Source organism: Ambystoma mexicanum, chromosome 12 (genome assembly GCF_040938575.1).
Source record: "Ambystoma mexicanum isolate Mex_15411 chromosome 12, UKY_AmexF1_1, whole genome shotgun sequence".
Taxonomy (NCBI): Eukaryota; Metazoa; Chordata; class Amphibia; order Caudata; family Ambystomatidae; genus Ambystoma; species Ambystoma mexicanum.
In genome coordinates this window covers 775,305,391-775,328,455 of record NC_090936.1, presented here as the reverse complement: position 1 = coordinate 775,328,455, position 23,065 = coordinate 775,305,391, and the positions used below count along the sequence as shown (strand labels likewise).

Sequence of the window (23,065 nt, the reverse complement as noted above, 5' to 3'; positions counted from 1 at the left end):
CCAGACTTCAGTAGCTGATGCGAATGTGAGAATGGAGGGCAAAAAGCCAGAGGACTTTTACGAACTGTGGAGAAGTCTCAAGAAAGCCAGACAAAAGAACCACACTTGCAACAAGCAGCTGATAACCCGAGCTAAGAAGTCATCCTTCTGGGGAACCTTGATGAGAAGTCTGCTTCCCTCCCGGTGAATGATTGAATTGGGGAAGTTTGATAAAGCTACGAGTAAAGGAACATTGAACCCGGACACACGAACAATATTAGAACACTGCTGGTGAGTTAACAAAAGATAAGAACAAAGGCCTGGTTGTTTTTGCTTGAAAGTAACTGTATTAAGACAAGGTTGTGCATACTATGGCAATCACAAGTAAAGAAAGATCAACGCTTTAAAGATACAGTGTGATACAATGTACACAGAGTGGTCCTACTGTTGGATACAGCACAGTCGAAAGTCCCTGTAGTAACAATCCTGACTATTCAAAGTCCCGAGGCAAGGATGATTGTTGGAAATAGGAAAGAATATGGATTGAAGCTTGTGCCAGATCGAGGGGAGATTGTGTGAGCTGGAGAAACACATTTCAAGCCTGAGCCTGACTGAGGGAGGCTTGTGTGAACTGTGGAAAAGGTATTGAAGGCCTAAGCCCGACTGAGGGAGGCTGATGTGAAAGATAAGAGGTATGAGCCTGACTGAGAGAAACCAGTAATAATAATGATGGTATGAGCCCGACAGAGAGAAGCCCATAATCTTGCAACTACAAGTACTAGAAAGCAGTGGAAGAAAGTTAAAGTAACAGTTGTCGAAGTGATCAGCCATTGTCAGAAGCCAAACCGATGCCCCCTCGAAAGTCTTCCGCCAAGAAAGCTTGGGAAGGGTATCCCTCAGACCTTTATGAAAGATGGATACTATTAAGGTTTTTGTTTCAAGACGAAGAAGTCTGTTTGTGAAAAACATTTGCAACTTTTGTTTTTGGAAAGTCCAAACTAACAATTGATTATGAAAGTTGCTTGAACATTTTGTTAACTCGCCCCAGTAAGCCAGAGTGTGCCGTACTGGTAAAAACGGTGCTGCCTAAGTCCCTATGCCCTGGAATCCCATTTTCCCAAGGTTAAATCATGGGGGAAGAGAGTCATCATTGATTCAAACCCCTTTCCATCCTGATCCTTTTGTTGAAAACACTATTCTTTTCATTTTGTGTACATTTCGCTTGCACCCTTTTGTATTAGAATTAGGGCAGGCATTAGGTTTAGAACCTTTTGTTTTGACTGTACGGACTAGGACTGTTTTACTTTTACTTTATGGTCGAGTTTACTCCCACTTTAGATTTAGGGCCAGTGAGGAAGTCTCCAACCCCCTGCAAAGTAATAAATAAAGCTGTTGAACTTGCATCTCTTGTTTATGACACTCCTTTTGATACCATTAGTTCCTCACATACTACAGAGGAGTGCGTAGAAAGTATTAAAGTCCTGATTATCTTTATTTTCTATCATGGATTTTTTTTCTTGTTTTTTTATTTCTTGTAATCTTTTGCAGTGGCCGTATTCAAAAAGGGATTTATTTAATTCAACAAAAAATAATAATGTTAAACGCATTGTTATACCTCATATTTAGTGTATTCAATTTACATGACCCAGGACTACAAGTCCCATAATGCATTGTGTAGACGAATTAAATCCCAGACTGCTCTAAAACGTTTGTGGTAAGATTAGCTCAACCAAGCCCTTCAAGATATTTGTGTATCCAGATTCAACTAACCACACAAAAAATCAGTTTTCAGTTAAGAGCGCCCCACCCCACAAAGAACATCAGATAAAAGAGCATTGCTTCACCCAACCAGGCCGATCTGAGGAAACCAGCAATTTCCAATTGCAGATAACGATGATGCCTTTCTATAAAATAAGGTCCATGCTAGCATTGGTCTTGGTGGAGAATAATACACATTAAAACATCTTCTGTTAATATGCAGTAGAGTTTACACTCCGAAAAAAACATTGGTCAGGAGAATCGAACACCCAACTCCTGATGTCGCAGGCAAAGATTCTACTCGGGGCTACCAATGGTCTGGCGAGCATGGCCACACTGTGCAGATGATTCTTCCAAAGTTGAATGACAAGGAGACACGTTAGGGTCATTGTTGCCTCCACTCCGACTGTTAAATGCAAACAATTATTTCGTGTTTTTTACTGGGACGTTTGAGTCTGATCAACTCCTGCCCTTCTTGATATGCAAATGCAGAAAAAACCTAAAAGGCGAGGTGACACATGAGCAGTGGATTGCCACACATTGAGGGATAGTGTTCAATGAGCACATTTCAGCTGAATGAGTCATAAAATAAATGTGCCTATTGTTGGAGAACTCCGAGGAAAATAAAAGTACTATTGTATATACAGGTATCCAGTGATGCCAAGGAATTTAAAATAACAAATAACTTTTTAACAAACTTAAAATACCGAAAAACACTGAATTCTTTATTAACAATATATATGGTGCTTGGAGTAAGGGATTACAATGGGTTTGTAGGGATGTGGGGTGGGGTTTTAAATTTAGGGAAACGAGGGACTTGAGAGGCAACTCCAAACAAAAAAAAATAATAAATCGGTATTGGAGGTTCGTTAAAAATATTTTTGTTATTTTATTTTTCGTTAAGATCACATGGAACTGCGTAGACTCACATGGCCACTGGGAAATACTGTTTCGTTTTATTGCTTCCCCAAATAGCCATTGGGTAAAACAGAGTAGTGGTTGTGGAAGGGAGCTGGACCAGAAGAACATATGAATTCCAACTCAGATACTATTCTTCCATAGTATGTATACGGTAACAGCTTTGGTATGTTAGGGGAGAATCAAAACGTTTGAATTCTGTCTAATGTTGACAAGTCAGGGCCCAAACACTTTCCCTAGGCTATCCCCGCTTGAATGCTGTTTACTACAAGCTCATTTATGATGACATAACAGCTGACCAACTATGTTGAGCAAACAAAAAAAAATGAAGGAGAGCATTGGTGATGTGGAGCTTTATCACTGGGAAAGAATACTGTGAACGTTTCAAGTTATTATGTATTTATCCTGCACATATTAATAGCAAATCTTAATACCAGAGTGTATGCAATGTTCTTTTGCAGAATCAAATTCTACAACAACATTGTTGCTCTTTTTTTAAAGTCTGGTCAATTAACTGGCTCAGCCTGCATAGAGTCATGTCATCAGCATGTAACTGGTACCTTCGTTAAACAATTCCAGCAATTAACAAAAGAGCAGTGCATCAGTGATGAGGCTTGATCAGAGCACTTTACGAGGCTGGCATCACCAGGGGAGTGCTATAGTTGTTTGTGCACTGATTCTATTGCTATGGCCTGTGTCTTAATGTGGATGGATGCGATTGACAATGGTGCCCCCATATGGCTGCAGACAGGGCTGTGGGTGTAGGCACCTTAACCCTTGTTGGATTTTCTGTCTTGGCATGCCCAAAGCTAAGCAGAATTTAAATGACCAAAAATCATCATCAAGGAAGCCCCTGAGGTCTCTCAACCATTACATATTCTGGCCCCATCCTCAATGACGTGGTTCGATCTTAAGAGCTATTTCACGCTTTATTCTTTTCATCATGAAGTGCTCAAGTTTCAACAGTCAGAATTATTCCCAGTTATATCAACATAGCATTACCCAGTTTCATACAAGTGCCCAATTACCATCCGACACGTCATAACTTATATTAGCTAATCTCTTTCTCTTCAACAAATAGCATCAGATGCAACATCCTGCAGACTATCTCAAGACACCAGTGGAGGCGGGAGAATTCTGTGAAGACACGATGTGAGTGGCTGAATATGGCTGCCCAGGGAGACACTCAGAGTGAGATGTGACAGGCTGGACTCACCCATTGGCCAAGAGGACTAGGCATGAGAGCATGGCAGCTGTGGTACGCACCTTAAGAAAGTACACACCACATCACAGAGATCACGGGACAGTGGACCAATGAAATAATAACAGCTTGAGTAGGCACAAGACATGCCATGGGTACAGACCTTCAACACACCAGTTCATAATGCTCCACAGCAATTAACATTACTGCTTGAGAGAACTGCCATGCTTACTGCAAAGGTTTAACATGTCATTCCAAAAGAAAGTCTCAGTCCAGGATCCGCATCTCACTAAATGAAATGTTTGTGCAAACTCTCCAACTAGGGCATGGAACACTTTGAGAACCACTTGTCCACTGAATATGCCCACTTTCAGCCTTGTGATTTTATATGTCCTACCTTCCATATATGTTTATACTTGTGCTCTTACAGACTTACAGCAAGGTTCCATATTTAGTTCCGTTGCAGTGTCATGTGTGGTATTTATTTTCTACTGCACGATGAACCGCACTCTAGGCGCTAGACATTATTCTTCAATTAGTCCTAAGGATATCATTCTGACCCAGCACAGAAGTGCCTACAGCCATGCTTCTGTCAGCATGTACCGGGAAGTGGTGTTGTATCAATGATGTCTACAAAACAAATAAAAAAAGTTAAATGTTTTGGAAATTCTTCTAAAGTCACAGCTGATTCACATATCTCAAATTAGTTTCTGAAGCACTTTTCTAGAGTTGAGAGTGGCATAGAACTGTCCCTTTAAACAACTGGTGAGAAAGCCAAGACTACCAATGGTAGGCTACAGTTTTTCAAAACCGGACCAAGAGAGGGTATATCAATTATCCTGAAAGAAAGGAATATTAATCATTAAATTGATCTAGGACAAGTCAGAGTTGGGGATATAGAGGTGGTGTCGAGTTAAGGCCTGGACTTAAGCAAGCGGCCTAGAATCTGTCAGTCAGCAGGAATGCCTTATTTTTCATTACAATTCCTTTGAAGATGTGGGGGAGAGCGGCCCTGCAAGGACAGGCAAAACTGGTTGGCCCAAGTCTCATGGTGGCTCTTGATACCCTCAGTATTCCTATCGTCTGTGCAGCACTGCACTCTGGGGATCAGAATCTAACAAAGAGGCCATGAACCTGACTGTGCTGCTGCTTAATGCTGGAGAAAGTACAGCCAAACGAGAAAACATTGCTCAATGACGGTTCTTAGCATCTGATTTCGTGTTGGTTGAAGTCAATGGAATATTAGTGGCGTTTCACTAGCACACAATACATTAGAAATGGCAACTGACCTAGTAGCCTTTTTTTGACTGGCTGCACTCCCACTGTGATTAGTCTGAGTTGCATATCTGGATGCCAGACTGTATGAGAAGAAACAGAGAAATTGAATTATGCACAGGAAGCACAACAGTTACTAACAAGCTGCAGCATGATATGTCACATCATGGGGTCATGCACATACAACAGGAATGGGGTATTGAATCGTGTACAGCGGTAAGAGGTTGAGGATGCAGAGTTATTGAAAGACGTACACATGCACAAACAGAGACGAGAAGGGTGGTTAGATATGGCGATGGCTCTGCTCTCGCAGCCTCCTGCTGCAGCATCCTGGCCGAGGCTCCAGTAATATTACATGACAACTGCAACCTAACAATCTGACACTGAATTGAAAATGGATTCATGGCAGTGAACCTTTACCACGCATTAAACAGAGAAAAGCACCTGAATGCTCAGGGTACACGGAAGCTCTACTCACTTTTTTTGGTGGATTATTCACTAATAACAAAATAGAAAAAAGGTTCTGCAAATCTGCAAAATTTGAAGCCAGCTACAATATGTCTATGCCTTTTGAACAAAGGTAGATATGTTGTGTGGGTTAAATATATGTTGGTGCAAGCTAATATTAATGAAAATACATATTAATAGAATCTAATATTAATGCAAGAGGCCTACTTTGAAGTCCAGACATACTTTCTGGAGGGCAGAAATTATCATGTTGCTCAATTGACATTCTCCTACAAATCGTGAGTCACAGTTTCATGAATATGCAAGGAGAATAAGTCACACACATGTATGCAAGAAAATTCGAGAGTCATTTCCAGTAAAGTACATATGTCACACCTCACATCCTTATTTGCTGACTTTTTCTCTTGAAATTCGTTGTCTATTTTGTGATACTTGTCTCGAGCAAATGCCTTCAAGTTCGGTTTCAAACAAAAAATGTTTTTGCTATGAACCTTTGCCATGAACAAAAAAAAAAAAAAACTGTATATATTATGGGGACATTTTTGTCATCATAAAACAGTAGTGGTCCCACGGCAATCACAGAAAGACAAAGTTCATTCTTCCAGACTGCATTACCATGTACAGTGCTAAATAACTACAACAGTATATGTAAGCAGCAGTCTCATGTCATGCATTTTTGTGAACATACAGACAAAAGAACAAAGCAGAGACACCTGTCTGGATTATCTTTTGGATAACAAATTGGATGAAGTACCAACAAGGTTTGTTGCCTTTCTCAGGAAATGACCCAAATTTGACAAATTAGAATGAAGACTTAAGAAAATATGTATATATCCATGCATTGCTTCTGCATTGAAGAGACAGAGACATTCTTTTACTTATTTTTCATCCAACTTCATAAACCCCAATTCACCCTTTGAGTGCCCTTCGGATGTGCAGAGCAACTCTACAGAAGTGATCTAATTTTGCCACAAAACACATATATTAATCTCAATTCCGGGTGTGCTCTGCAACCCTTTGCAAAACGTTTTATTTCCGGCATTCTGCACACCCAGAGATTGCAGGCACTCAAAAGTGTTAAGATGTCTTTAAAAAACATGCAGATAAAGCTTCATGTAATATATCGAGGGCGATATTACAATTAGCAACAGGGCAAACATTTCTCTAGTGCAGAAAACCTGTTTTCAATGCATTTGTGTACCAGGACAAAGCATCACAACTAGTGCAAACTGTCCTCTTGTGCAAAATTCATTGAAAGTGTATGTTTTTGCACTTGGACATTTTGGGACAAGCAATATTTGGACTTGCACTGGTGCAAATCTTCTGTAACATCGCTACTGCTGTCTGTTTTAAATCATGCTTGGCTCCTTCTTTTCGAATGATGCAGGTTTCAGAACATGGATCCTTGGAAAGTAATGGCCACAGGGAGACATTTTGTTTCTAAGCAAAGGTCCAGTTTATAGTGATCATCTGTGAAAGGGGAAAGACGAAGCCCTCAAGGATGACTAAACACAGTAAAATACAGGCGCACACAGAGGCCTGTTTAGTGCGTCCACCAACTAAGGGAACCTTGTAACACACCTCACGGGCTTACATTATGCATTCCTGCAGGTGAATGACCTGCATCACTAACACACGACACCCGCATCTTCCTCCTCCCCACTAAGGAACCGTATAGACTGTAATGAGGTGAGCAACACAATGTAAGCACAACCCGTTAAAAGAGCGTGCAGTGGAGGGCGACATTGAATGCATGGATTGCAATTTATGTAAGCAGAAGCTCAAGAACCTGCAATCTGAAATTTCGCGATGGGGTTTGATCATGATGGGAGTCATGTGTCTCTTCAAGCGGTGCCCTTCATATCAATACATGCATCTGACCCCTGGGCATCAGCTATAGTATTGCACAGGAAGAGATGATGTGAGACAGTGGGCATAGGCTACTTGGCTCGGTTACTATCACGTGTACACAAATCCACACAGCTGTTCAAGTTCAAGTTGGAAAATCACGTAACCTGAATACCGGGTTAATAACAGCTTGTATTATAGCACTTAGAAGCTGGATGAGTCTAACATGAAGTGTGATAGAAGACCAATAATATATGGTATATACATAAGACTGGAACCGGCGACCCACTCGAAATCAGATTAAAAAAAAAAAATCCAAGCAATGTAATGTATTGATCAGATGAAGGGGTACTGAGTTCAAGTCCACATGGAACACCCGGTTACCCGCAGGCACGGTGCTGCCAGCACCGTCCAAGTGATGCTCTTAGGAACACATCCTGTCCCTGTGACAACGATCTCCCCAACAATGCCAGATAGTGGGGCTTTCACTGCCACCTCTCATTGGGCCCACTGAACACAGCTGGTATTGGAACTTAGCGGGGACCATAAAACTGACAATGACCATCTAAACAGAATTTATAACATCATAGAACATTGGATGGATTCCAATTGGATGTGTTTGAACGGCAGCAAATCCGAGCTAATGGTTTTTGGATCCACCTAAGCCAGAAACTCATTGCCCCATGACTACACAAACTTCAAGATCAAAGATGTCAACATTAAAGTACTTGAGAAAGTAAAAACCCTGGGAATGATGATGGAAGCATCCTTAGGAGCAGAAGCACAGACTCAATACATAAAAAAACATGCAACTATTACTTGAGACTCCTCAGAGCTATTAGACCGTATCTATCAGAGAACAACTGTGCCACAGTGGCCAGAGCAACCATCCTCTCTCGTTTATATTACGGGAACGCACTTATGCTAGGAGCCAACAAAAAAAGCATACAGGCGTTCCAGATTATTCAAAATAACGCAGTCAGGATAATCAAAGGCAAATCTAAATCAGACCACATCAGTACATCCAGGAAGGAATTACATTGGCTCAAAGTTGAGAGCAGAACCCACTTCAAGGCTCTTACAATACCCCACAGATGCATCCACGGGAAGGCACCAGGCTATCTAAAATCTAAAGTACGTCCTTATGCCCCAAGCCGCGCCTTAACATCCTCGGATCAAAGTAGGATCGCAGTAATGCCTCACAAACTTAAGTCTGGACTGGGAAAATCTTTCCCAGTCATTACAGCAGGTATCTGGAACAATCTGCCAACCCACATAAGGAAAGAACCCAACTACTTACGCTTCCGTAAGTTAGTGAAAACGTATCTCTTTAATTGACCTCACCACCCTTGACCCACTAAACCTTTGATTTCTAGTTACTGTCTCGTCCCATTTCTGTTGGTCTTCGTGTCCATGTTTTTGCGCACCGAAACTTGCGAGTTACCGGCGCATTACAAATAAATAAATAAATAAATAAATATATAAATAAATGCCCACCTTTCAAGAGTCACGCCCAGTAGGTGTGTTATGCAAATATCTCATTTGCATATAGAGCTGAATCCCTCCTGCTTCCAAGTCTTTGTATAATTGATGTGATTAAATATGTATTGGCACTCTATTTACTAACCACAGAAGGACACAGGGTTGATTCAATGGGGTCAGTTTTCAGACCCGTGACTGCAAGAAATGCACAGCACACAGAACAGAACGCTTACCAAAATGGACTCTCATATCAGCCTTCGCTAATGACGGTGGTGAGAAACAGCGAGCTCACATGGAGATGCCCCAGAGGGAACTTTACCTCGATTGAATGAGCACTCCATAGGAACAGCAAATGATGTGCACGTTTGCACCTCCACAGAGTGTAAATGCTCAGTCAATAGTCTCTAGCCAAGTCAGGTACATAGCTTTTCAGTTTGGACTTAACTGGACAAGCAATTACATTCACGTGCACACATGGAGTGCACATATTGTGCATGAATACAATAATTCATCTAAGGTTATACACATAATGCGGTAGTAAGAGATGTGTGGGCATCTAGGTAAAGGCTCTGGAAATGTAATTGGCTGTAGGCGTGGCACGTCTTGAGTCTCTGCCCTTATCTTCTGTGAGAGTGCTCGGCTTGAAGACGCGGCGTCAGTGTCCCTTTGATATATTTGTTCGGATTGATTGATTCTTTGCAAGCAGAACATACCCAATTAAGGTTACATGGATACACAACCTGACCTGTTTTGATGGATTCTTGCCTTTTCGGCCTCCATCCTACATCGGGTGAAGCTTTACCCTTTTCAATTGGTTCGTGTGTTCTCTTGCTCGCTCTCATCACAAAAAGCCTGCCCAGAATCAACAACAGAAGAGGAAAACTGCCTTGGCAAGCCTTAGAGCTTTGTATGTACTTAATTTGGGTACCTGGCATTGAAAACCACAAATCAGAGCCATGCATGATTTCTATTTGTAAATTCTTTATTTATTCGTTTGCATACACACTTAACAAGCGCACTCCCCAATTGGGTTTGGTCTTTTTCTAAACATAACAATGCAAATGCGTTTTCCCAATTCTGGCTCCCTCTCTCTGGCGACCCTCCCCCCACTCCAAATTCCACTGCACTCCTCCCCCCAACAGCAAGTGTCCGATCAACAGACGTAACTGACCTCCAACTTCTTTTAAAACTATTCACATCTTGTTGGATGAGAACATCCATTGTGCCCCACATTTTAGTCAAGAAGGTACGATGGGCACTCTGAACCTAAATGCGAAGTTCCACTCCAATTCCCTTGATGGCTCTACATTGTGCAGGACTCCAGTTATATTCTCCATTTCATACATTTTCCTCGCTTTTAACTCCCACATTCTTTCAGTAGGTAACCTGGGGCTCCTCCACCCAATTGCAATACATGCTCTTGCCACTAGGAGCTGAAAATGTGACATGTGTGGCACACGCTTCCATTCACCCTCTATTTCCTCCACCCCAAACAGTGCCAATAAAGGTTACATAAGTCTTTCTACCCCTTCAAGTTCCCGAATCCAACCTAGGACTTCCTTCAGAATCTACACACCTTAGGGCATGCCCACCACATGTGCCAGTACATGGTCCTCTGGCCGCAGCCTCTGCAACAAGATGGGTCCACACCAGGGAATCTTCTGGAGGGTCATATTGCTACCTATATAATAGCTTTAAACCATGCCGCTTGTATTGACAACCCAACATCTTATGTGCATTAATCCACAGGGATATCCACTGCCCTTCATCTATCTCCCTGCCATGGTCCCTCCCCCACTTCCTGCTATACTGCCCCTTATCTCCTCCTCCCACCTGCAACAGCGCTTGATATATGCTGGAAGTCAGTCCCTTTGCTGTTGTCTTCTCACTCATTATCAGTTCCATTCTTTTCAGCTCTGTCTGTAATTCCCCCTTCCATTTCACAGACAGTAACACCCCTTTCAGTTGCAGATAGTAGAACACTGAAAGTTTCCCCAGGCATAGAGCTTCTTCAAGCACCTCTATGGAAACAAAGTTGTATCCCTTGACCAGTTGCCCAACAATTTCCAGCCATGCCTCGAGCCATACCTGCAAGTACATTGGTTCCTGTATCACATCTATTATTGGGGGTGCCCAAATGTGACTCAAAGGTGAAGGCCATGTTGTCACCCTTTTCACCTCGTGCTTTATTCTCCATAATTTCCAGAGTGTACCAAATATGGTGTGCTTTCTAACCCTACGCTGTACCTTGTTTAATGGCACCTGCAGCCATTCCCCACCTTGAACAGCCGTAGTAGGTGATTTTCCATGGCTACCCAATGCTTTTCCTTGTCTACCCGTAGGTGTGGGATCAGTGCACAAAACGGTGCTGCACAGTAATATGTATACTTATCTGGCAGTGCACATCCCGCCATCTCTTTGGGTGGCATCAAGGTCACATATACAACTCTTTGTTTCTGCTCCAACCAAATTAACCCCATAATTTTCCACTTAGCACTTTGAAATGCTCTTTGGGCATCTCGATCGATAGCATGTGGAACAAATATGGCACCTTAGGTACTAGGGTCATCTTGACTGCATTTAAGAGGCCCAGCCAGGAGAGTGTCAGACAGGACCAAGTCTCCAAGGCTGTGATGACATTGGAGGGACATTTTCTTCATAAAGGCCCAACATGTCTCTTGAAATCCAAACACCCAGGTACGTTAACACTGTATGCTCTATGGGCAGCCCATATTTACCTAGATTGTCATTAAACTGTTCAATGTTATGACTAAAGGGGAAGAAGACCGATTTGCCATTGTTTACCTTGAAACCCAGCAGGCACCCATATTCCCCTAGCACCTGCAGCGCCCTTGGTATCGACGTGAGTGGGTCTCTTACATGGAAGAGTAGGTCATCCGCATACATCTCAAGTTTATATTCTCTTTCCACTATCCTAGCACCTACAATATCCTTTTCTATCCTAATCCGTATTCCCAGGGGCTCTATTGACTGTGCAAATAGTAGGGGCTACAGGAGGCAGCCGTGCCTAATCCCTCTTGTTAGATGAATCAAATGTTATGTCCACCTATTTACTACCACTTGGGCCATTGTGTCTCTGTATATGGCTTGTATTCCTTTCAAGATCCTTTCACCGAACCCGTGCTTTCGCAGAACCGCAAACAAAACGCCCCCCATAGTCTTCTTCCCTCTCTCTAAATTGTTCCATTTCATGCAGGGTTGTGTGCTTTGCGTCAGCTCCCTGCCTTCCCATAATCAATCCCACCTGATCTGGGTGGACTAGATGCGGCATCAAGCCTCCGGCCTGGAAGCTTGCATTCTAGCATACATTTTCTCTACCAGATTTAGGAGTGGTATTGGGCAATAGGATTGGCAGTGCTCTGGGTCCTTGCCCTCTTTTGGGATAACAGAGATCAGGGCCCTACTAAAGGAGGGTGGTGCCACCTCTGTCTGCATTATGTTATGATATAGCTTAACAAGATGTGGGAGAAGGATCCCCACACATTTCTTACAGAACCCTATGGTGTATCCATCTTCACCGGGTGCCTTTCCATTTGATAGTCTATTCATTTCTCTGTGCACTTCTTCTGATGTGAATGGGCTGTCCAGAAGGTTCACTTCACTATTCTTCAGTTGCATTATATCCATCTGCCCAAATATCGCTTGAGCTCCTCCGCCCGCACCGACGTATCACTTACATAAAGCTTCTCATAATATTGTGAAAGCAGTCAGTCACACCCTTGAATGTGTTATCTAGCCTCCCCTCCTCATCCTGAACACCTCTTACCCATCTCACTGATCTTTGAGCCCAGAGCCTGGCTGCCAGCATCTCATCCGCCTAGTCCCCTTTCTCATAATACTTTTGTTTAAGGAATTTAAATGTTCCTGCTTCATCACCCATGTGCACCACTTTGAGCTCCGTGTGCTTCACCTTCATGTTTAGGCGGTCATATACCCCATACAACCCCTCCCATATATGAGCTCCGCCAAGCTTGCAATATCCCTGCATGAGGAGTCATCCTTTAACTTTGCTCCCGCTTCCTATTTGACCCCTCTCTTATCAGGAACCCCCTCCAGGTTGCTTTCCCCGCTTCCCACACCATCACTACACTCACTTCTCTGGTATCAGTAATATGGAAATACTCCACTATGTCTCGATTGAGATGCATGGCGAACAGTGGGTCTCGCCATTGCGAGTCATTGCACCGCCACTTTGAATCTATCCTACTCATTCCTTCCACCTCTATTGCCATAAAGACCATGGCCTCATTGCGACCTTCGCGGAACGGGTTAACGGGCTCCGCTAATGGAGGCGGACCCATTAAACCCGTTCCACGAAATGACGAGGTGCCCTCGCGGGACCAGGATAGTTATTTCCCCATGCTGGGCCATCACTTTGACCAGTGCGTGTGCATTCAACTCCCTCTTCCCTTGATCAGGAGAATATACTGATGTCACTACCATGCTAATCCCTTCCAACATACCCCAAAGGATCAACAACCTCCCGTCCATCCATTCAGATACTGTAATGATATAAATCACAGGTGGTTACACAGTATAATGCCCACCCCTCCCTTTTTCACCATACTGGAAGTCCAGTACACATGCCCTATTCCCCTTCCCTTCAGCAGTCTCTCCTCGCCGTTCTTCAGCCTTGTTTCCTGTATAAACCATATGTTCAGGGCTGAGTTGTGGAATTTCCATATTACTAAGGACCTCTTTGTGCGTGAGCTAGGGCCCTACATGTTAAGAGTACCCATTTTCAGCCTGCATTCTCCCACCCATTCCTTAGTCATCTCCACCATCAACAGCTACCCGTGTTCTATTCGTCTCATGTCCCTGTGCACCTTTTTAGACCAGAAGCCGCGGTCTCTTCCCGATGACCCATCATGATTCCTCCCACCGGCTGCCCCCAGTGTGCTCTCCCTCCCAACAAAACAACTTCAACTTCCCCAAAATAATTGAAAAAAAGAAGACACAATGATCTCAATGACATTATCTTACTCACCGCACCCATCCCCTCTCCAACCGAGCCTTCCGAGACACCCCAACAGTGACCCAGGGCCACCAGGGTTACCCCAGGTCCACCCGCATGCTTTGATCCATAACAAAAATCTTAACTCTCAACAGCGAGCCCAAATAACTAGCAACACTGGTACGTCCATCTATTTCAAGTTATTGTCTGGTGTGTCAAGCCCCCCCGCTCATGTCAGTGGGTAGGGGTATTCAAATGTCCAGCTTCCTGGCCTCTTTGCCCTCCTGCCTCCCGTATCCAGGCATTTGGGTTTGTGCTACTTTGGAGCCTCCGCATTTGCCCCTGATGAGTTGTCAACCATACCCTACAGGTAGGCTAAGACCCCATCCGCCTTCTCTTTGGTAGTAACACAAAACTCTTGTCTTCCTCTCTCGAAGGTAATCCAAAAGGGAAAACTCCAGCGATATCTTGTGCCATGCTCCCTAGCCACTGGATCAGGGCTCTTCAATCTCTGCGTCTGGCCAGCCTTTTCCAGAATTACACCCTCCCGAGGGCCCACCAGCCCTATGGATCCTGTTGAAGTAAACGTCCCTAATCCTATCGCCCTCCCCGTCAAACAATATTATCAGGATCGACTTGACTTTCAGCTCTAGGCCAAGAACACCCTCTCCTTCGCCCTCCTGCACCCCCAAATTATGAATGTTGCATCTCCGTTTTCTCTTATCTAGGTTCTCAATCCTGAATGAGGTTTCATATTCCTCCTCCCCATTGCTTTCATTCATGCCTCTATCCGCACCTCTAAGAGTTCTGTTGATATTACTCCAGTCTCCTTGTCTTTCCCCTCCAGCTTGTCAACTCTTTTGCCCAGAGTCTGGAGAGAGGCCTGGTGGTCCCCCCTGATTGACTTAATCTCCCCCAGCAGCGCATTTAAATCTGCCTTTGTGACAATTTCTTCCCCCAGTGACACTGTCACAAGAGCCTTCTTCATCTCAGATAGGCCTGCCATCTCTTGTGTAGCCCTCCTGAATGCTTCCAGCTTCCTAGTGGCCTCCTCTGGCAGCATAGGCTCTACAGATCTCCCCTTCCAGGGCCCCTTTCTCTGTGCTGGCTCCTCCGCACTACCCGGCTCCCAGTGAGTCGGATTTCAGGGGGGGTGGGGGGGTTGTCTCTGTCCTCTCTTACCCTGCACTTTGTAGTCCGTAGGCTGGGCCTTCTGTTCGTATGAGCGAGTGCACTGTGACAGACCAATTCAGCACATCCAATCCCACTCTGTCAGCCTCTGGCCTGCACCCCAGCATAGTACAGTACCTTGTCCGCACTAGACTACCGCTTTGCCCTTCAGTGCCGTCCTCCAGGCCTCCTCTTCTTTCAGGCCTCCTCTTCTTTCAAGCCTATGGCCACATGCGGTCTCACAATGCTACAGGGGGGGCCAGCTGACTGCAGCTCCCTTGTAACTCATGCTGGGTCTTTCCGGTGCCAGCTCCCACTGAGACGCGGCTAGATACCGCCCTGGGGGCCCTTCCTGGCTGTGCTCTGGATTTTTCAGCTGTTGTGGCCAGGTCCTGCTGCACCTCCACTCACAACACCAGGAGTATTCTTGCCGGCCCCGCTGCACTTCTACCCCAGTCTTGTTGCGCCGTCACCTCACGGGGTACAGCCACACTTTCCGCTCCTTCAATGGGTGGACACTGGGGGTCACTGTTCAGCACTCTCAGGTAAAGGGGGACATCAGGACGGAGATACACGATCAGGCAGTCATCTTGCCTGCGTTCCCTAGCGGTCTCCCCACTATGAATGATTTGATTTTCCTAAAACAATCCCTGTGCAATGTTGTATGAAACCACTACATCCTAGTTTCCAGTTTTCTCTCTGAAAGAGTTATAGACTACCAGCACACACACTGAATGATGTTCTTTCTTATCCTTTCAAGTATATGGTTATCAATTGTTTGGTTGCCTACAAAAACATTCATCGTGGACCTGGGCCAAGGAGTGAGTCTTCAAACATTACCAAGTTAAAAACTTGGTCTCTATTTTGTATTCTTCTTCTGTCTTCTGCATTCACTTCTCAAAGCAAAAATTCAAAATCGTCCAAGAATGTTTCACATCTAACAATATAAAAGAAGCGCCCTCACACACCTTTCCTCCAAGTCTAAGCTTGAGAAACAAATTATTCAAGAGATTGTGAATTGTCGATGTATGCAGCAGGGTCGAGCAGGAAGCTTACAAGACAGCCCTCGCTGTTCCTTAAAGCCTACCAACTATCCAATTCCATCCCAAGTCTCATTGATTATCAGCATATGTGCACCCCATTACAATCAGAAATACTGCAGTCCGTTAAGGAGACTAGGCATATTTTCATTCTCAGTATCTCATTCAGGGACACTTCCACCATATGCCATTACCAGCACATCATTGCATAAATCCGTGCACCCACATATGTAACCTGAACACAATTAATATCTACAATGTATTTCTGACATTGCTAGAATTGGACCCTTTCACCAGCCACCTTGTAGTCCCCCAGCTCATCAATCAGCCCCTTTTTAGCAGTTACCACACAACACCATAACTGGTGTCTCACACATAACAATGTTAATGTGGTTCCCTGCTAATCATCCCTCCAATGCTTTGCTCACAAGATTACACATTTGAATCAAGGGACATTTTAGGTGATGAAGGTAAACCTGATTCAACTTGCAAAAAAATATCAATATGAATATTGGCCTTTTGTAATAATATTAATAACTATGAATAGAGTACACCACATAAAAATGCCTCTGGGCATTTGATTAATAGACATTTTGCGAACTCATGAATCCTTTGGAGGTCTGACTAGCTATTCTGACATTAATGTCTCTAGATTGATGCACAGTCCACTGAGTCATGTAGTAAAGTCCCATACCTGACCTTCCTAGTGAATGTTGGTGTCTCCAGGTGCCATGACAAGCTAGGCGATGACGAGTCTGGGGCAGCTAGTGTGACATTCCATGAATATGACCACCTTGCCACAAGTAGAAGGCAGGGGCTTGTCACATTGCCATGTTAGACAGTGCTATCCCTTAAAGGAAATCAAAGATTGGTGATATTCTGGAGCTGCATTGTGTGCAGGCTTGGTTTCCATTCATGTGTGGAACAATCATATACAAATCTAAAGAGGAAAAGAGCAGCACCTTAAATAGAACAGGAAACCTGAGCAGTCACCCCATAAGGTCTTCACACTTGTACCCATTAGGCTAATAGATTCCAACAGAAGGGCAGCCCAAGGATGTTACAAGCAGAGAGGACCATGCAAGAGAAACTAGCCAACCCCCAAGCCCATATCAGAGCTGAAAGGCATAATCAGTGACATCTCCCATCAACCAATCCCCATCCCAAATGTGAAGGCACACACACTTAAATTCCCATCCGACAGAAACATGCTGGTAGGTGAAGGCAGGAGGGTGGAGTCAAGGCTCTCTAGAATGAAGGGCCTTTCGAAGAAGGCAGGTGGAGTCAGAAGAATGAACATATCTGGAGACAGCTGGTGAAGAATGGATAAGGTTTGGATTAAGAGAAAGGTGAACAGAGGTGAGGCACACAAGGCTGGGAAAAAATGACCCAGTATGGTGAGGTAAGTATGAGATTTGATGCTGGAGTAGAGGGACTTGGGACTAGGAAGAGAAATAGTCAGTGGATTAGGGTGAGGAAGACACAAGTGGCCAAGGAGAGGAAGACCCAGGGGACCAATGAGAGGAAGTCCCAGGAAGCCGGGGAGAGGAAGACCCAGGAGGCTGTGGAGAGGGGAATACACAGGAGGCTGGGAAGGGAGAGAGAGAAAGAGAGAGAGATAGGGGATGGAGAGAGAGAGAGTGAGAGAGGAGAGTCAGGAAGTGGGAGAGAGATAGAGACCCAAGAGGTTGTCAGTACTTCTACAGCAGAAAATAGGCCTAAAATGATGTAGAATTTGTAAGGCCATCCTGGAGGAGGAAGAGAGAGCCATTCCTCATAGTTATTGTCATACGTTGGAGATGCCTGCCTCTTGCTTGCTGTCATGATGTTGTGATGAAAAAGATGTTGTCAGTCTGCGTATTTTGCTCGCTTCCATGTACAAATAATATGTTGTTACAAAGTGCGAAGGAATAGGCGCTTGTCCTCCAAAACATTGTGAATGTGGTGGGTAGAACATTTAAATGGCAGTCATTTTTGTGGCAGCTTTCCCATGTAAAGTCAACAGTGTAAGTTACATATTTTCTTTCAGCTGTGTGTGATTTCCTGAGCCTGCAACTTTAAGCACAGGAAATCAAAAATTACAATTGTGTGATACAGAAAACTGCATATGTATGTGTATGTAGTTAATTGTCCCTAAAATAATAGTCAGACTGGAAACAGCACTACTATTCAATTTATTCTATCAAATACAATTTACTTGGCATTCTGGTATTAGAGATCCAAAGAGACATGCCTGGCTCTCTCTGATTGCAAGGGAAATAAAAAACTGCCGAAAATGGGAACTGGAAACACTTTGTATATTTACTATTCCAAGCCTAAACCAGGAATTTAGAATGAAACATGAAGAGCACAAAGGACACCAGTCTGGTTTGGGCCTGTTTAGAAGATTATATTATTTAATAATTGGGCCATGTGGACTTGGGCCTACACAAAACTTGATTTTTTGTATTCAAGGCTGTTTTTTAAGGAGATAACCCTATAAGCATATTACAGAGGTCATGTAATGGATCCAGGTTTCAGCTTCAAAGAGAAACTGTCACATATTTAATTTCACTCACATACACTCATACAACCTGCATTAGCCTAACAGGTCAACAGAAAGATGACTGGACTCTGTATGCACAGCAAACAGACATTGTGCTCTGAAAACACTTAAAGGGGAGTTTATGGAATGTAGGTCCTTCAAACAAAAAGGCCCGATCTAGATACACAATGGTGCCATAAAAAAGGGAAGTATTTAGGTGATGTTCTGCCACTGCCACCTGGTGTTAAACCCTGAGGTGGTAAGGAGGACATGTGGGGAAATGAGGTGAAGAGGTTGAGGGAACAAAGAGATGAGGAGAAGAAGGGAGAGGGAACCACCTACCCATGCTTACAGGGTATGTAACTAAGGGGGCTAGTGGAACAAGCAGTTGGCAAAATCAAAAAGAGGTCAAGCAGGAGACAGAACAACAGCTCAAGAAGGTTGGGAAGAGATTATGGGAGAGGCTCCTAGGCATAACCTGGACATGAGACGGCAAAAAGGTGAGGCATTCAGGGTTGGCATGCAAGAGACCCAAGTCCTTGAGGTTAAGAAGAAGCAAAGACCACAGAAGGCTCCTCAAAGACTAGGGTGGACTACCGTCTCCCTATGGATCTGAGCCATCATTAAAGCCAAATCCATCATTAATCCCTGTGCAGAACAACAATCAGGCTGAAGTGCAGACTTGACACCTTGGAGGAGGGAAATAACCACTATCCACTAGATGCACATGAACACCACCAAGGAAGCTACACATTCTAGAGACTAGGACTTTGCAGAATAAATTGGATAAAAGAGGAGGGACAACAAGAAGCTATGAGAGCAATCATGAGAGACATGTTATGTGGTGTACGTTATGTTTTGTTTGAATAACATTTAATCAATTCCAGGCCTTCACAAATTCTGAAAAAAGTATACTAGACCTGCAGGGTTAGTTCCTTAGTTTATATACTTGACCTATTGTCACCCCCATGTTGATGGGTGACAATATATTTACCAGTGCTTCCAGTAAAATGATGCATGTCACAGTAAATACACTTCAAATTCGGTGCAATGCTTCCACCCAAAGGCCAGCCATGCCCAGTGAAATTTGTTTTCAGCATTTACTGCGAACTGTTTGAAGTACATTTCAAATAAAAGTTTCAAACATCACCATACTCACCAGAAAGTTTGAGTGCCATGCAAATGGTACTCAGCCATCCTAAAATCTCCTCAACAATGCAAGTAGGCTAGTCAATTTTGCGATCCCTGTATTCACCATAGCTGTTTTTATTGTGTTAAGCTGCTGGGTGAAACTTTTACTTTGAACTCGTTTTAACATTGAAAAGGCACTCTAACTTTTGAGTGTGCCTTGAGAACTGACCAAATCTTTGTGAATGGCTATACTGCCACAGATTAATTCATCTTACACACATCAGTGGCCTAAGGGGGTTGATTTGGTTTGTTTTGCCCTTATAAGATACCCACATAAATAAGTGTTAGTGTAACACATTTGCATCCACCTGTGTTTGATCCCACTTTGCTTCATGACAGTCATTTTACCATCTTAAGGGGTAACATTAATAAGAGAGGGCATAATGACCAATTCTGTAAACGTATTAAGACCTGCTCCTACTTAAGATTTGGCAGGTAGCACTCTTCCTAAACCTCAAAATATTACAGTAGTAATTGTCTACATTTACCATAGATACCTCAACATGTGTATGATTTATAAATATCACAAATATTTAGGCATGTGATTGGGCTTAATGTAATGGATTTGTTAAGGACAAGACATAACTGTACTGCATTGTCCATTTACATATTTGTCATACATGAACAAAACAAAAACAACTTTGCATTGCTTTCCTGACCAATGGCTGGATAGTGTGCAACTGATTGGCTGATCAAAAGTCCACTGTCTGAGTCAGTGCCCTACGTGGGAATGCTTCAAGGAGTGAGTGGCAAAAACCAGAAAGGCTGGGGATTATGCAGGAGAGTAGTAAGGTAAATTATGTAGAATAGGTGAGGAATGTGAGTGCAGAGAGATCAGTTGGATGAGGAGATCTAAAGCAGGTGCAATTAAATTATGTGCATAGAGAGGCTAGCGGTGTGAGTCAGGTCAGTGGTGGAGCCTAGAAGGTTTGGGGCCAAGTGAAATGTAGCTGTGACTTGCATATTCTCATTTCTCTCAGGTCATTTAATAACTTTAAGGCATGTCATTTAAATATAGATGTACAGTACATTTGATGTATTGAACTCCAATGCCCAAATACCCAACTAGAGTTCTGCTAACTTACCTCATCATGAGCAATTGTATCTCATCCTAGTTGATGTATGCTCTCATTGTTAGTTGGTTGTTAGTGATTGACCTTATCATGCTGATGGACCTTTAAGCTCCAAATGTATGCCAATAACCGAATTCGCCACAATGTAGAATACATGGAAGTTTGAACAGGGAGAAGGTACCCCTTGATGCACTGTTGAGACTGACAGCATATCACCAATCACACCTCTAAAGTCAGCACCCCGGAGATATGGTTCAAATTAAATTGAGCCCACATCAGTCTGCAACCAATAGCATCCTGTGCAGATCAGAGGCTACACTGCACTAGCATCATAAAAACGATGCCATAAGTAAATGAAATACCAATGATGCACTCTTATCACACAATCAGAACATGGAAATATATTCAGCAAATCTTACTAAACTCTGACGAAGACACACACACCTTTGTGTATGCACGGTTGAAACATACATTTTGACATCTGCTGGATGTCCAAACTCTACCGGATATTCTGTCCTGTGAATCACTGAACATTGAAGTCTTCTGCCTATGTTCATTATTCACGGCGTATCTATAACTACACTGTCACAATGTGTCAATAAAAGACATTACGACATTTCATGTCTGTTACTGGAAATATTGTATGCTGTATATATCTTTGTTTAAACCAAGATACATGTTGTGAATACAATCCTCAAGCATATCATCTATTGATTGATTTGAAATGTTTATTTTGTAGGTGTAGGAAGTCGAAGCATTGATTGCTATGTCAGTTTTATTACACACACTGCAGTTGTGAATTAGATGTCTAGATTTCTTTTTTAAATGACCTACATCATCATGCCTTCTTATGTACATTTTGAAGGACTGAAAAGTTTGGTCCACATAATTGGGCAGCCCAGATTTATTTTATACATTTTTGGGATAAGGCAAACAAAAATCGGTGGGACAGAACAAGAAATGTGTCAGCAGAAGGTGGGACTGATGAGAGCAATGATCCAAGAGTTTTGCATACAATTATTGAAGGGAAGGAGGTATAAGCAGATACGCAGTTTGAAAAATATTGTTCATGTGGCTACAGACATTCACTGGTGCTTCACTATGATGTTGGCAAAGACAGATCAAATATTGGCAAATATCACCACCATGCTGATTGTTTCACACGCATACAGGCTACTTCCAAAGAGCATTCCACATGCAATAGAACAAAGTAAGTATAATTTCTTTTTTAATTAAAATGATATTCATATCTCTTCAACTCTGTGGTGGTTTGAGCTGCTCAGTATGCTTCAACATTGGTTGTGTTCAAACGGCCAATCAGGAGCCTTGGGCCTTCCGAGGAACTTTGAAAGGCCCAAGTTGCTTCCCTTGTGGGTTTTGATTAGCTATCAAGTTAGGTGTGGACATGACAAGAGCACAAACTGTTGCTTTTGGGCTGGATTTAGGAGTATTTTGGAGGAATTTGTTGGATGTATTTTGGTCTTTGTTTTATTTAATCGGTTCTGTTTTCGTTGTTTGGGCTCCTGCTCTAATCTTCCCTTTTCACCCTTAATCCCGGTTTATTTTAAAATAATAAAAATCTAAATTCTTTTTGCATCACCCCAAAACAGTTTAAACATTTTCTTAACATCTTCCCATTCCGCTGTTTGTAGAGAAATCTTTGTATGCGAACCTGATAAACATTGGTGACGTGTGATTAATTTCACTGGAGGGGAGTAAATGTATGTACGTGATATGCAGGAGAGACAGAGCACAGTGACGAGGGAGCCAAAACCAAATAAGGAGGGTTGGGGGATTCTCCCCCTGAGAATATTTTTAAAATAATGGGTTCAAATGGTGCATTTTGTGAACAACTTGATACAACGCCACACAGTTTGCAATCAATGTTTTATGGTAGCACATAAAAAAAGCAAATCGATGCAACTTAAAAACAATGTACAGGACCATTTGCCAATGCCTTTTCACTATGCCTTTGCCCACAACATATGGTAGTATATAAAACCTATTCATGCTGGCTGTACCCATACATAACTATGCATGCTACACCAATATATGCCAGTATTACCATACACGTATTCCCATCAGCAGTAAAAAAATACCATGCCACTGAAAGAATGTACATCTGGACTGAGTATACCAAGATAGGCCAGCATACCACTTATG

General features: G+C 43.1%; 1 protein-coding gene across 5 annotated transcripts in view; it reads right to left on the bottom strand.

Annotated features, from left to right (window-relative positions):
* NAV3 (neuron navigator 3) overlaps positions 1–23,065 on the bottom strand; it is a 1,326,128-nt gene that overhangs the window by 781,235 nt on the left and 521,828 nt on the right. For 4 of the 5 annotated variants that reach the window (XM_069629276.1, XM_069629277.1, XM_069629278.1 and 1 more), the window contains exon 6: positions 5,146–5,214. The exons of the other annotated variant lie outside the window; for it this stretch is intronic. In XM_069629276.1, the coding sequence (XP_069485377.1) occupies positions 5,146–5,214 (69 nt within the window). The remainder of the gene's footprint in view (positions 1–5,145; positions 5,215–23,065) is intronic. 5 annotated transcript variants of the gene reach the window in all.